The sequence below is a fragment of the Euprymna scolopes genome, chromosome 21 (genome assembly GCF_053919585.1).
Source record: "Euprymna scolopes isolate OS-2025 chromosome 21, ASM5391958v1, whole genome shotgun sequence".
Taxonomy (NCBI): Eukaryota; Metazoa; Mollusca; class Cephalopoda; order Sepiida; family Sepiolidae; genus Euprymna; species Euprymna scolopes.
This window is the reverse complement of record NC_136502.1, coordinates 73,137,861-73,154,755: the sequence shown is the minus strand read 5'-3', so window position 1 is coordinate 73,154,755 and position 16,895 is coordinate 73,137,861. Positions and strand designations below refer to the sequence as shown.

General features: G+C 32.0%; 1 protein-coding gene across 8 annotated transcripts in view; it reads left to right on the top strand.

Annotated features, from left to right (window-relative positions):
- LOC145242489 (uncharacterized) overlaps positions 1 to 16,895 on the top strand; it is a 66,463-nt gene that overhangs the window by 45,040 nt on the left and 4,528 nt on the right. For 5 of the 8 annotated variants that reach the window (XM_080105550.1, XM_080105548.1, XM_080105547.1 and 2 more), the window contains 2 exons: positions 6,938 to 7,039; positions 9,936 to 10,071. In XM_080105550.1, the coding sequence (XP_079961676.1) occupies positions 6,938 to 7,039; positions 9,936 to 9,967 (134 nt within the window). In that variant the 3' untranslated portion in view covers positions 9,968 to 10,071. The remainder of the gene's footprint in view (positions 1 to 6,937; positions 7,040 to 9,935; positions 10,072 to 16,895) is intronic. The other 3 variants (XM_080105551.1, XM_080105549.1, XM_080105546.1) reach the window with 2 other exon arrangements.

The following is a 16,895-nucleotide window of genomic DNA, read 5'->3' as shown; positions in this document are numbered from 1 at the left end:
TTTGTTGAATCAAAACGCTTTGTTAAATCCAACCAGACAACAAACGTTTTAAAATTGCTAGATCCAACCAGACAAAATGGACGAATTAAAATTAGCACTGGCACATCTGACTAAACTGCAAATGGAGGTGGCTGAAGCTCAAAAACAGTTGGCCAAGTTACAAAAACAGTTGGCAGATGGCCAACAACGTACAGAGGACCAACAGATGGAATTATAAAAACAGTTGGAAGAACTCCATGTACAGAGGACCAACAGACAGAATTACAAAAACAGTTGGCCAAAGTACAAAAACAGTTGGCCGAACGTCAATTATGAACAGAGGAACTACTTGCAGAAATTGTCAAGAATAACACGCACACAGAAACAATTCAGCTTTTTCTCAAAATACAATATGGCCCACAATAGATAATTTAAACTACGAAGAAGATGAAAAATCATTCGCAGGTTATTTCAGAAGCTATGAAGACTTTTTCAATATTGACTGCATTAACTGGTCTGACCAAAAGAAGACCAGACTGCTGCTACGAAAACTTGAAACAGCTGAACATGACAAATTCGTAGATTACATCTTGCCATGGAAAACTGCGGATTTATCATTCAATAAGACCGTAAATGTGCTAACAGAACTGTTCTCCCCGAAAATTGCGCTTTTTCATAAGCGATGGAGATGTTTGAATGTGACCAAAGACGATAGTGATGTCTTTGCCACATACGCAGCACTAGTGAACAAACATTGTGATGATTTTAAGTTGTCTGAATTAACAGTAGATAATTTTAAATGCCTTGTTTTTGCAATATTAGCCCAGCCTTGACAGTCAATTCAAATTCTTTTTCTACGCACATCTTTTCCTTGCTTCCATTTGTGAATTATTCCACGGATTTCTGCTTTTTGGATTACTTTGGACCATCTTCCAATTACGCGATTCCCATAGTTGTGGAAATGGAAACTTAACAAACTTTTTTGGATTTTGATTTTTGGATTTTACCATTATTGGATATTTTACCCTTCACCAGACTATCCATACACATGAAATAACCTTTTTCTTCACCATATTCCCTCTCCTCCACTATTTGTTACCAAGTAAGATCTATGACTTACTTGTAGTTTCATCAAATACTTTTGCAAGCAAAATCCGATCCCGCATTTTGCTAAATCCTACCCTCTGATGAGAAGGAAAGTATTTCTTTGAAACTCTGCAGATTAAGGACTATCCACTTATTTTGTGCTTCCTTTTTAAAATTAAATATGTTTTTAACTCTTTTTCAAAGTGCTTTTTAACATGGTTTATTAACTACTTGTTCTTATTATAAGCTCTATCTCCTATTTGGTTTTATCGAGCTTTTACATCTTGTTGAGATTACTTTATAAATATTAACTCTTCAATATGTATAATATACTTTAGTTTTGCCATCTTGGATTATTTTGGTAAACTTAACTGCAATGCTTATTTCATATATATATATATATATATATATATATATATATATATATATATATTTACCCCTTGGAAAAACTTCAAACTAACTACGAAAATCGCCATTTTTACACATTTGAAAATAATTTCTGACAAAGACGCATCACAGAACGTCTGAAACGCGCGTAAACGATTTCAATGACTTAAAAACATTATTACAATGATCCAAACATAATTCTCAATTAAAAACCAAGACACGGAATAATAAAATAATGTTAAAAAATACACATTGTTGGTGACTACTCCCTTATTTAAATATATATATTTATATATATATATATATATATAAAGTTTATCAAATGACTGTGTTATGATATCCATTTTAGAGGGGGTACATATTATTTACGTGACGGCCTGTACATATATTATTTAAATGTTTCTCGTAGTTGACCACACACATATTTTAAATGTTCATTTAGAGAGGAGACAGAGTGACAGTAGGTACATGTTGAAGACATTTATATGGAGAGAGTTGATATTCACAAGACATATACTTTGATGAGAGGATGAAGGGGTATACATTGATACATACTGGAATGATTAAACACATTACCTTTTCTCGTTGGAATGATGAACACAGAAAGACGATAGTTATAAAAACATGATGATAGTTTATTCTTCAACCGATCGGAAATGATTCTGTACTTCAGGAATTCAAAGTTGTTACATGGTTCCTTCTAAGTCTCCTGCTTTCAAGAGGGTCCCCTGACTCTAACTAAGAATAGGTCTGATCCTCTTTGATTCTCTGATTCTCTGATCTCAATCTGATTCTCTTGTTAACTCTTTGAACCCTTTCCTATATTGAGAAATCATTTCTGCCGTGACGTCACACGTATGTCTGGCAACGTAACCACAACTCACATGTTTCAAACATGCGCGATTTGCACATTTTGAAACCATTTCTGACGACCAGGAAATTTCCCATTCTCTTTGTTTTACAAAGGAATTTAACCTACTTGTTAATTCTCTAACCAATATTTTTATTATGCATTCTTTCTAAGAATGTGAATAGATTTTCCAGACAAATTTTATTTATAAAATATTTTAAAAGAATTAACAATTTAACTGGATATTCCATTTAAAACCTATTGTTCTTTAAAACTTATCTACAGGGTTCGATTCTCGTTTTATCCGATATCATTTTCATTTAACTAATTCTCTTTATTTTACTTACATGAAAAGGGGACAGCCCTTTTCATGTAACAACTGGAGCAAAGTCAAATCATAAATATTTGGGGTGCTAATTTAAGGTGTTTTTAAGGTGAAATATTTTCAGTGAAAGGGTTAATAGGTTCATAATCAAATGTGAGAGAAACGAGAGGCATGTTATAAGGTAAGCAAAACAAAATAATGACTTCATAAGGCATATATTTACAAGAGACATTTCATATATGTTTAAAATGGAAGTTTACAGCAATAGCAATAGGAAAAACATAGAATATTTTTAGAGTTTTTGTAAAAAAACAAAAAAAAAACAAGGGAGAGTCATTAGCTAAAACATTACAGAAGTCTGAGTCGATTAATTAAGAGTTGTGCATTACAGGGGTCAGAAAATCGTAATCAAAACTTTGCTCATTTATACAAATTATATTTCATTAAAAGTTATTGATAAGAGTCAATGTTCATTTGATTTTGTATTAGAAAGAGAGTTCAGTGAGGAATTTCGTTGAATAGGTTTGGATTTGGTTGAGCAGACGAGAATGGAAGGATTCAAACAGTTAGTGTGTGTGTGTGTGCGTGTGTGTGTGTGTGTGTGTGTGTGTGTGTGTGCGTGCGCGTATGCGTGTGTGTGTGTATGTGTGCGTGCGTGTGTGTGTGTGTGTGTGTGTGTGTGTGTGTGTGTGTGTGAATTGACATGCTTACTTACTTACTGGTGGGGCATAGGCCATCCACAACTGCCCGCCAACGTCCACGATCCTGGGCGATTTGCTCCAACTTCCTCCAGGAGTAGCCAGTCAGCTTAGCGTCTGCCTCCAGGTTTCTTCTCCAGGTGTTTTTTGGCCGGCCACTTTTCCTTTTTCCCTGAGGGTTCCAGGCCAGGGCCTGATGTGTGATATTCGTTTGTTGTTTCCTCAAGATGTGTCCGATCCATTGCCATCTCCTTCTTCTGATCTCTTCTTCTGCTGGTACTTGGTTAGTTCTCTCCCAGAGATCTGCATTACTGATGGTAGTTGGCCAGTGGATCTTTAGCATTCTTCGAAGGCATGAGTTTATGAAAGCCTGCACTCTTCCAATGGTGGTCTTTGTTGTTCTCCACGTTTCTGCTCCATACAGTAGTACTGATTTGATGTTGGAATTGAACAGTCTGATTTTTGTGTGATAAGTGATGAGGTTGGATGGCCAGAGGTTCTTGAGGGCTATGAAAGATGCTCTTGCTTTTCTGATATGGGTCATCTGTATCTGTTCCTCCCTGCTGGTTTATCATACTCCCAAGGTATGTGAAGGTCTCAACCTCTTCCAAGTTTTTGTTGCCCAACTCCACTGCCTTTTTTCTGAATGCATTGATTTTCAGGATCTTGGTCTTGTTAGGGTATATGTGGAAGCCAACTTAAGAACGTGGATGGCCAGTCTAGAGGTCTTGCTCTGCATTTGTTGTTGATTGTATGAGAGCAGAGCGAGATCATCAGCGAAGTAAAGGTCATCCAGCTGAGTCCAGAGGGTCCACTGAATGTCATCCCTCCGTCCATCCATTGTCTGCCTCATCACCCAGTCAATAGATAGTAGAAACAAGAATGGCAATAGAAGGCATCCCTGTCGTACATCAGTCATTATGTTGAAACGTTGTGTCAACTGTCCCCCATGTACAACCTGACAAGCCATTCCCTCATATGACTCTCTGATAATTCTCGTCAGCTTTTCTGGGATCCCATAGTGTTAGAGGAGTTGCCACAAGGTGTTGCGGTGTATGCCGTCAAAAGCCTTGAGGAAGTCCACGAAGTTGATGTACAATGAGGAATTCCACTCCAGGGACTGTTCAACTATGATGCGCAGCGTGGAGATCTGGTCTGTACAGGATCTGTCTCGCCTGAAGCCTGCCTGGTGATCCTTGAGCCTAACATCCACTGCATCTCTCATCCTCTCCAACAGAATCCGGTTGAACACCTTCCCTGGTACTGACAAAAGAGTGATGCCTCTATAGTTCTCACAATTCCTAAGATCTCCTTTCTTGGGCAGCTTTATTATGTGTCCGTTCTTCCAATCTGTCGGTACCTCTTCCTTTCCCAGATCTTCTCAAAGAGCAGCAGTAGTATGCCAGCTGTTGTTTCTGTCTTGAGGGCTTCTGCTGGAATTCCATCTGGGCCAGCTGCCTTGCCATTTTTCATCTTCTTGATGGCGCAGGTGATCTCTTCTTTTGTTGGTAGATCACAGTATCAATATCAGTGTCTGCTTCAGTAATGTCTGGACGGTTCTTGGGAGCTGGTCTGTTGAGAAGTTCCTCGAAATGTTCTGCCCATGTCTCAAGTTATTTTTTAGAGTTTGTGATGGTTTGTCATTGCTTGTCTTTAATCGCTCTGGTTTGTTATACTTACCTGCTAGTTTTTTAGTTATGTACAGGTCTTTCATGTTGCCGTGGTAGGCTGCTTCTTCTGCTTCTTCTGCCAGGCTGTCTATATGGTTTCTCTTGTCTTTCTTTACATTTTCCCTCACTTCCTTGTGGGCTCTTGTATATTCTGCTTGGACTGTCATTTTGCTGCCCCTTGTACGACTCTCATTAACTGCCTTTTTCTTGAGTCTTCTGGCTTGAACCTTCTGTAAGGTGTTCATAGAGATCCAGTCTTTGTGTTGGTTCTTCTTTGGCCCAAGCACTTCCTGGCATGTTTCCCTAAGGATGTCTTTTATTCCCTTCCAAAGGTCGTGGACATTGGTGTCTTTGGTAGTAAGCTCCTGCCGTACTTGGAATCTGTTACTCAGGTTCACAGTGAAGGCTTCCCGAGTCATCTGGTCTTTCAGTAGGTTGATGTTGTACTTTGTCCTACCTTCTGCCTGCCGAACGGTTCTCCTAAGTCTTAGTTTGAGTCGCATTCAGAAGATAGTGGTCTGATGCTGCGTCTGCTCCCTCCTCACTCGTACATCTTGAAGAGACCACCTAAACTTCTTGCTGATACAGAGGTGGTCTATCTGGTTCTCTGTTACATGGTCATGGCCTTGTGTTTCCTCTTGTGGGCAAAGATGCTGCCTCTGATGACAAGATCATTCACTCCTCAGAGGTCAGCAAATTTCTCTCCATTTTCATTCATTTCTCCAAGAGCATGTTGTCCCATCACTTTCTCGTAGCCTCTATTGTCTAATCCCACCTTTGCATTGAAATCCCCCATCAGGATGTTGACGTCTTTGTTTTTAAACTTGTCTAAGACTGTCTGTAGTCTGTTGTAGAAATAGTCTTTGTCTTTCTCGGCATGATCATTGGTGGGTGCGTAGCATTGGAGAATTGACATGCCAGTGGGTACAAAAGCCTGACGGAGCAGCGTCGGGGCGCCTGGGGGGCTGGTCTATGGATTTTTGCTCAACTGATTTATTGAAGAAAAATCTGTCTTTTTTAAGGGATCGAAGTGGCTCCCAGATGGACCATTTCAAATAAATTCAAAAAGTTCCTTGATTGGTTCAAAATATAATTATTTATTTTTAATTTAGGATAGTGCATACAAACAAGTTTATGCATTTTGATTTTGAATGCCGATGTGTAAACATTGACCACTACAGATATAAAATATCATTTCAGAAATTTAATTTTCAAAATGATATTTTATATCTATACAAAAACACATATTTTATACCTGACAAAAACACAGATGTAGAATAATACAATTGACTGTTATATAAACTTGAGAAAAATAGGGAGACTCCAGGGTTCTCTGGATAGAGATGTGCAGACAATTTGTGCAAAGTTTATGAAAAAAGATAGGAAATTATTCAGACAACAAACGAAAATCTGTTAGCTGTTGCATTACAACGACATTCAATATGCACAAAACAAATTATCGGCAGATATGGAGGCATTGTTCCTATTTACTTGCCTTCCCATGAAGGCAAAATTAGACATTAAGTCGGTTTTTAATTGTGGAGAAAATCCAGCTCCCCAGTTCTTCTTCTTCTTCTTCTTCTTCTTCTTCTTCTTCTTCTTCTTCTTATTTTTCTTCTTCTTCTTCTTCTTCTTCTTCCACCACCACCAAGGACATAATACACTGTGTAACATAAACACACTACATTTTTTCCTAGTCAAAAGGATTATTCAGTTGTATTGAATGCAAAATAAACCTAAGAGCTTGTCTCATTTGCTTTTTATTTTCAAGGGAAACAATTTTGCCACTAACAAACGAAAGTATACATTGACTTGTCTCCCTTACATCCTAATTGATTTTATAATTCAGGACAATAAAAACGTCGTCCTGTAGTGCTACATATAAACAATAAAATTTTTAAATGATTCCTATTAAAAAGAGGATTTTTTTTTCAAATTCTAGCCAATGTGAAAGTGTACATTATAATTGGTTGTCTGCTGCTCTTTCTGGTAGTAGCAATAATTGCGGGCTTTCTCTTATGTCAAATAAAGTGGAAAACACAAGGTAGGTAAAAATTGATTTATCATTTCAATCAAGTGGAAATCCATAAAATAGAAAGTCGTCTTGAAATCAGTTAAAATAAGTCAGGAGGTGAGAGGCAGCGCTAGCAGTAGGGTTGTTTAACATTAAAAAGTAAACAGCAATTGAAACGTCCTAAGAATTTATGATGCAATTAAAATGGTCCAATAAGCAAACCTGAAGCACTGAAGTTTTACCTGTTGTGAGGGCCCAGACATATTTCATGAGATTCCTTTTATAAACAACATTGACTTTTTACAAACCCTGCTTATTTTGTTAATAGGGTTGCGGCAAGTATATTTTGAAATAAATCTAACTATTCCGTCTTATATTTTGATAACATTTGCAGTTCGTATATATCAAAATAATTTATAAGAATTGATGCTGGTCACAGCACCAAATTAAGGTATTCATACCATCCCACCTTACTTTACTTTACCTGATATTCATCTTTCCCAGCCCTTTGTAACTTTTTTAATTAAAATTATTTTCTACTTATCATACTTCCCAATCTTATGAATTATTCAAACTCTGTCTATCCAACTCAGTTCACAGAATAACCTTAAACTACATCCAATAAGAATGGAAAAAAATTATTGTAGATGAAGGGGAGTTAGATTAGAAGGGAGGAAGGTGGAGGGGGAGGCCGTTGGAATATAAAGTAGTAGGAGTGTATATAATGAGAGGGGGGTTTATTAAATATTAATTATGTGTTTATGTTTATAGACGCTGTTGTAATTTATAATGGTTATAAAAAAAGATTAAAACTTTGAAGGATATTCTATTGTGTATCTTTAAGGTTTAAATTTTAAAGTGTAGAAAACAAATCTATCGAAGAATAAGAAATAGAGCCGTTCTCTCTCTTCCCACCACACCACACCGACCAATGCTGACTTTGCGACCAGTTGCCATGGTGATCTGTATAAATTACTACTAACCGCTACTTACAACTTTAACACTCTACCTAATTTCTCTCCCCCACCCCCATCGCCTACTTTTATTTTAACCAAACTTTTTGTTTTTGTCATGGTCTCGCCTCTATTTCTTATTCTTTGATAGATTTGTTTTCTACACCTTAAAATTTAAACCTTAAAGATACACAATAGAATATCGTTTAAAGTTTTAATCTTAAACCGTTATAAATTACAACAGCATCTATAAACATAAATACATAATTAATATTTAATAAACCTCCCTCTCATTATATACACTCCTACTACTTTAAATTTCAATGTTCTCCCCCTCCCACTTCCCCCCTTCTAATCTAACTCCCCTTCATCTACAACGATTTTTTTCCATTCTTATTGGTATTAAAATTTAGTCCATCTATGAATTCTGACGAAGCTGGTCTGATCCCTCCTCATCTTCAGAGGATATCTTCCTAGTAGAAACAATATGTAAATTCATTCTGGACTCACAGCAATAAATTTCCTATGCATATATATATGTGTGTGTACATTTATTTATTTATGTATATGTATATGTGTATGTATATATAATATTTTTTTTAATAATTTATTTACCAATAGTTTTTCAATATTTAATTTTGTTTATGTCTATGTATGTATGTATGTGTTTGTACGTGCAGGGTGTCACGATTACAACCAGTCGAACGATTCGAACCCCGCGACACGAGACATCTCTGGCTCGATTAGCGGAGACCGTATCCATTCGGCTACTATTAACCGTGTGAAATAGTGTAGAATTTTAAACATTTTTAATTTAAATGTTCATTACGTCAGACAGACAGTGATCAAATCGTTATACGATGATCTACGCATAAGAGCTAAATTGACCGACTTTTAATTCAACGGAAAGTGCTCAACGATAAGAAACGAATTTCTTAAAGGGGCTGTCATAATTATTTTTTTACTATAATAATTAAATACCTACAGACACTAGTGTTTCATCCTTTCGGGATTCTTCAGTGCAGGGTGTCACGATTACATATATATATATATATATATATATATATATATATATATATATATATATATATATCCTTACCGCTTTTAATCATTAGCGGTTTGCTATTAACATCATCATTCATATCACTATCATTATGATTATTTCTAATTTTTTAAAAATAACTATTATTAATATCTTAGCCATTTTTACTACCGCTTTTTTATCATTATTATTATTACTAAATTTTTCCTATCATTACTAAGATTGTTATGATTATTAGTGGTTTTACTGTTGTTGTTGTTATTATTATTATCATTATTATTATTATTATTATTATTATTATTATTATTACACATGATCATTGACATTTTCATTATTATTATTATGTTTATCGCTATTATTAGGGATAACATTAATAATAATAATAATAATAATAATTATTGTTATTATTATTATTATTATTATTATATTATTGTTATTATTATTTCTGTTATTTTTATGGTTAATAATGATTATCATTATTACTATTATTAGCATTACATTGCATTTATTGTTATTTTTATTATTTTTATTTTGTCATCATTATCATCCTCATTAACATCATGACTTTTTATAATTACTAATAAGCTAAGATTCTGCCACACTTGAAACTTTCCTCACTTCCCATCCTTTTCATATTGACATCGAATTGCAACAGTGTGCAAAAAGAATTGTTTCTTACTGTCTAGATAATATCTGGTTAGAATTGTACAAACTTTCATGTGCTCACCCCTTTTTTTAATTTTATTTTTATTTTTCAAGCCTGATCTTAATTTTTAAAAATTAGTCTGAAATTACCTTTTCTAATTAAACCAGCATTGAAAAATGACATGTTGTTTTTCTGTCCTTTTTATTTTTCGATCCCACTTGACTGGAGATCAACTTTTGTTTGGGATTACTGCACTGTCCGAGAAATCATTTTCCATTATTTCAGCTGCCTTGAAAACTTTCCAACAAGACTATTAACATCACACTGGATTTCATTTTGGACTTCATTCTCTCTAAAGAATTATTTTCGCCTTTCGGATTACCTTGAAAGAATCTTCATGCAAGCTGAAATATTGTGCGCGGTTTGTTTTTATATTTTTTACATATCCAACATTTTTTCACTTGTTTTATTGGCAATTTATGACTATAATAAATTACGGTTTCACTTCATGCCATATCCAGTAAATTCTAGCATTACTACAAATATAATTTGCTGATCTCTTTCTGTCTTCTGGTGAGAAGAATAGCAAGAATAGCATTTTTTTGAAACTCCGCGGAATAAGGACTTTATAAATTGTTTTTATGGAGTATTCAGTCGAACAATAAATTTTGATTGTAAATTTCAGCTTACAGTTTTAATTTTCTTTCTCTTATAATAAGCTCTACTCTCTATTGCGTATTGAACTTTTTTATTCGGTTGGGATTAAAATATCTATATATAAATACTGGTATTTATATTATATTGAAGTTTACCATTGCATATATCAGGTAAACATTACAATCTTTTGATTTCATTCCTATCTATATATATAAAAATGAAACGTCTCGTTTGTTCAACTTAATTAAACTAGAAAACTACAAGTCTGTTTTTCTTAACATTTTATGACAGCATTTTTAGCTAATGCAAGCATGTTTTTATATACTTAAAACAGAAAAATATTAAGATATTTAAAAAACATTGTTTTCGAAATCGTGTGAAATCGTTTGTCATCGGCAAAAGACGTACTCATTGTAAAGCAGCAAACACTGGCGTAAGAAGAGCTCCGATTGGCTGAATTCCAAATGCCGAAGACGCAAAATTTATTGCTTCGTGATTGTTTATTTTTTGTTTTTTCAAAAGGAGATTAATGGCCTGATATACACGAGTCGAACCCCAAATGCCACATACAATGTTGAACGTGGATTTTACCATACTGTTATTTTTTTTATTTAAAAACTTTTGATAACATGCATTGCGTTATAGTTTCTTTTTGGATTTTTTTGTTACAATTTTGCGCTTTTCTTTTCCAGTCGATTTTTTTTGTACTTAAGCACCTATGTTACCGTACTGTAAAATATAGTTGTTTGTTATATCAGGCAAAAAAAAAAAAAAAAAAAAAAAAAAATTGCTCGCCAGGAGGTGCATTTTGAGTTGAAACAGTTGTTTCTATATAAGAAAATATTAACTGTTTTTTTTTTAACTGTTAGGTGAAAGTACATGTTGAATGAACAGCAACAGGTGTTACACCGTTTGGAGTAACGCCCCTTGGAGGTGACCGGTGTAAGAAGGGTACTAAATAAAGATGGTTGCCGAGTAAACACAACGACTGGTTTTTATGTTATATTTTATCCGTGGGCATCCTCACACATGAAACAGTACATTTTTTTTTTTTTTTTTCGAAGTAAATTTACGGTACATATACATTTTGGTAATGTGCTGAAATAATACCGTTTTTTTTTTTTTTTATTAGCCATTCTTACCATGGAGAGGGTAGGGTGTTTTGTAACTATTCTGTGCTTTCAACTAACAATTTATTATATAAAAAAAGATATTGTGAAATTATAAAAACAAAGATATCGTGAAAATTGAATTTAATTTGAAAAAAAAAAAAAAAAAACCATGGACGGGGTGTTCAACATTGTAGCCGGATCCTATTTGCCGATAAGGTCCGATTCGTATACGTCAGTCGATTAATGTTTTGCTTTAAATTGTTAGGTTAAAGTTTTTTTTTTTTTTTTTTTTCAAAAAAACTTTTTTTAACAAAATTGAAAGTACACTTTTTTTTAAGGAATTATTTTTATATAAGAAAATATGAATGCTTTTTCTTTATTAAAACCGTGGTACTCATTAGCATTGAGTTCCATGGGGGCCAGCATATTTATTTAATAGTCACTCACTTAAAAAAGCTAATGCATGCGCACGTAACATTTTATTTATTTATTTATTTATTTATCTACTTAGGTTGGCTCCACTTTTTTATGAATATTAAAAAGAAAAATAACTAACCCATTTATTGATACTTTCTCACTTTTGCAAACATTTTTAATTTACATGCGCGGATAACTTTTTGGTATATATTTACTTCTTAGCAACCAACATTGGTCGCTCCCGCCCCATAAGCCAATGCAAGTAAATAAATTAATAAATGTTACATGCGCATGCGTGAATCTTTTCTAAGGGAGCGACTATTAATGGAACTCAACTCCCAAGGAGTACCAAAACCGTAACTTGTAAGGTGAAACAGTAAACACAGAAAAGTTTCTACCAAGAAAACCGTTATTTTTTCAGCTTTTCTTACAATGGGGAGGGGATGGTGTTTTGTAACTATTCTGTGCTTTCAACTAACAATTTATTTAAAACAAAAGAAGGTAAATTTTTACATAAGGTCCACCTCCACAATTTTTAACATGGGTAGGTTGGGGTTGTTTATTCTGAAAGCCGTTCGGGGTATTTATTCCAAAAGGTTGGGGTTGTTTATTCTGAAAGCCGTTTTTTACATGGAGAGGTTAGGGGTGTTTATTCTGAAAGCCATTGTTAACATGGGAAGATTGAGGATGTTTATTCCTAAAGCCGTTCTTAACATGGGGAGGTTGTGAGTTTTTATTCCAAAAGCCATTCTTAATATGGGGAGGTTGGGAGTGTTTATTCATGGCCGCCATTGAATTATAGTGCATAGCATAGGTCTTTATATCTCGAAAACTACTTACCTCTGCAAATTGTAAATAAGATTTTTTTTATTCAGCATCGTTGAAAACCTTTGAAAGTAGTAATTTAAAAAAAAATTGTGGAGGTGGACCTAATGTAAAAAAATACCTCCCCCCTCCATAAAACCCCCCCCCCCAGATATCGTGAAGTTTAAATTTAACTTGGAAAAACTATTTTAAAATAGCACGGTACCAAAAATAAAAATAGACAGAAAAATACCCCCTTTGGGTTTGTATCACTATGCACAAAGATTCGAAAAAGTTGTCAACAAAAAACAAATATATAACAAGTAAATTTTTTTAAAGGCAAGATAAGTTACTTTTCTACCTAACTGGATAATTTTTAGTGTTTTTATTTGGTTTGTATTACTGTACACATAGATTCGAAAAAGTTGTCAAAAAACAAATGTATAACAAATATTATCAAAGGCAAGATAAGTTACTTTTCTACCAACCTGGATAATTTTTTAGTGTTTTTATTTAATGTAAAACGTTTATTTGGCTCGAAAAACACAGCATTTACCGCTATATATGAAAATTACAAATGGCGGCAGACTCTGTATTAAACACGTTAAGTTTGGGAAAATGAGTTAAAACTAAAAAATTATAGAAAATACTGTTAAATAACCACCGACTATATGTCAGCCTATGTCACGGTAACATATATTGTGTGAGTTCCTAACAGTATTTTGTATAGGTTTTTAGTTTTAACTCATTTTCCCAAACTTAATGTGTTCAACACAGTCTGTCGCCATTTGCATTTTTCAAATATCCTGATAAACGCTGCATATTTTCGAACTGATTAAACATTTTACATTAAATATAAACACTAAAAATCTTATCCAGTTAGGTAGAAAAGTAACTTATCTTGCCTTTGATAACATTTGTTATATATTTATTTTTCGACAACTTTTTCATATTTGTTTAGTAATACAAACCCGTTTTATTTAATGTAACGTCTAGTCAGCTTTTTTCAATTATACAATTCAGTAATGAAACATATTATTACAAATACAAACAGAAGATACAATCCAAGTGTCAAAAAAAGGCAGTGAATGTATTCAGCTAGCATATTTATCCTCTTACATACGTCCACAAGTAAAATCAACGCAATTCAAACATACGTCTACCATTAATTAGGCCCTTTATGCTAAATGATATAAGTTTAAAGTTTTCGCGTTTTTATTAGATAAATATATGAATAAAAGAAGAAAATAATGATAAAACAATATTAAAATTATTATTAATAACAATAAACATAATAGTAATGATAATAATAATAATAATAATAATAATAATAATAATAATAATAAAAACAGAATAAAATTAATATTTATTATCTTTTTAATATAACATATTTAGCCATAAGAGGGGATTAAATAAATTAAATAGGTCCAATAATTATAAATAAAAAACTACTAATATTTATGTATATAAAAAGAATACAATACAAATATATATATATATATATATATATATATACACACACATAAATATATCCAAATATACATACATATACACACACATATATATATACATATATATATATATATATATACATATACATGCACATAAGTAAAGGTGTAACTATACTATTAAGCTGGAAGTTTAAGCTATTTAAGTATAGATATAAAGTCATATTAAATCACAAAATAATACATTCAAGACCAGATTACTAATAATACAGATACAAGTACACTTACCTATAAATATATAAATATATTCAGGCAAAAGAAGTAATTAAATCAACGAAATACTCAAAAATAGCGACGCACAGGTAGATAGTACCCAAATTAAAAATAATAAGATACATATGTATATACTCACAGAGAACCAACCGACATACAAATAAGCATATATATATATATATATATATATATATATATATATATATATATATAATCTTATGTATACACATACATACAAAATATACACAAATATATGCACACAATCATATACTAATAAACAACAACGCACACACACATATATATACTCACACATAAATATGTATAATTTACATAAATTATAAATATAGAAATACATAAGAATACAAATAATTTGGCAAGAGTACAGATAGATGCATACACACATAGAAACATACAAAAGGATTGAATAAACATGGGAGGGTATACCAAATAATATAGAAATATATAGATCTAAGTACACACGGTCATAAAATAAATACATAGACACATACATATACACATAGACACACAGGTATATAAGATAGGAGAAGTAAAGAATGAAATTCGGAGAGGAGAAAGTATATTAATAGTATTTTAATAAATTATAGAAATCAGTGACAATTTTTAATTTATTTAAATTTTATATCTAAACTAAATTACTTAAAAGATGGGTTTTATAATGTTTGCAATTAATTGAATTTTCGTGCTTCTTATTTAATAATTTATCTCTTTCTCTAAAAGTAAGTATAAATAATTTCTCATAAAGACATAGGTAGCAAGGCGAGTTTAAAGATGAACAGGTTTTCGCTTTCTTTAAAATTTTCCAATTTACTATTGGGGAGTAACCTTGCTCTACTAGTTCATTGTAATATTTAGACAAGGAAGTTCTATTTTTGTACTCATTATTTTCAAAAGAGCACTTGTGACCGGTAAATCTTTCTTTAAAATTGTTATTTGTCATTCCTATGTAATATTTTTTTTCATTCGGATTTTCCTTAGTAGAAATAGTTGCTTGGTACACTACAGAAGTAATTTGACAATTTCCTTTAAGAGGGCATTTTGATTTAATTCTACAGTTACAACTTTCGGTAGCAATGGGTGTGCTATTTTTGTTTAATATTTTATTATTATGTTTTTTAATTATTTTTTCAAGGTTTTCATTACAGCTATAACAAAGTTTTATTGTATTTTTATTGAAAATTTTATGTAGTATGTTATTAATAGGGAAGTGCTTTTTAATTAAGTTTAAGAATTTCATTCCTAGATTTGTTTTAAGTTTCAGATTAAAAGGGGGATTGTACCACAGGATTTTTCTCTTACGGTTTCTATTTGTATTTGGGTTTGGGTGTGTTGGTTCTATGAACTCAATTTGGGTGTTTTTGTATCCACTATCCTTAAGGGCCCTGTTATAGAAATATTTATGTTTATTAAATGTTTCAAGATTGGAAGAATTGTCACTGATTCTTTTACTAATGGATTTGGGGATATGCCTAATGATAGATTTTGGGTGATTTGATAGGGGGTGTACATAAAATGGGTTTGAGTTTTCCTTCCTATATGGTTGGTAGATGCCTTTCCTTAAATCAAAGTTCACATCCAAAAAATTTACAGTTTTAACATCTGATATAATCTACCTGTGCGTCGCTATTTTTGAGTATTTCGTTGATTTAATTACTTCTTTTGCCTGAATATATTTATATATTTATAGGTAAGTGTACTTGTATCTGTATTATTAGTAATCTGGTCTTGAATGTATTATTTTGTGATTTAATATGACTTTATATCTATACTTAAATAGCTTAAACTTCCAGCTTAATAGTATAGTTACACCTTTACTTATGTGCATGTATATGTATATATATATATATATATATATATATATATATATATATATATATATATATATATATATATGTATATATATATATGTGTGTGTATATGTATGTATATTTGGATATATTTATGTGTGTGTATATATATATATTTGTATTGTATTCTTTTTATATACATAAATATTAGTAGTTTTTTATTTATAATTATTGGACCTATTTAATTTATTTAATCCCCTCTTATGGCTAAATATGTTATATTAAAAAGATAATAAATATTAATTTTATTCTGTTATTATTATTATTATTATTATTATTATTATAATTATCATTACTATTATGTTTATTGTTATTAATAATAATTTTAATATTGTTTTATCATTATTTTCTTCTTTTATTCATATATTTATCTAATAAAAACACGAAAACTTTAAACTTATATCATTTAGCATAAAGGGCCTAATTAATGGTAGACGTATGTTTGAATTGCGTTGATTTTACTCGTGGACGTATGTAAGAGGATAAATATGCTAGCTGAATACATTCACTGCCTTTTTTGACACGTTCATTTCTGACGCTTGGATTGTATCTTCTGTTTGTATTTGTAATAATATGTTTCATTACTGAATTGTATAATTGTTCATAAATTGGTTGACACGCAGATCTTTTTCTTTTTCTTTTTCTTTTTCTATATACTGTCAAATTCTT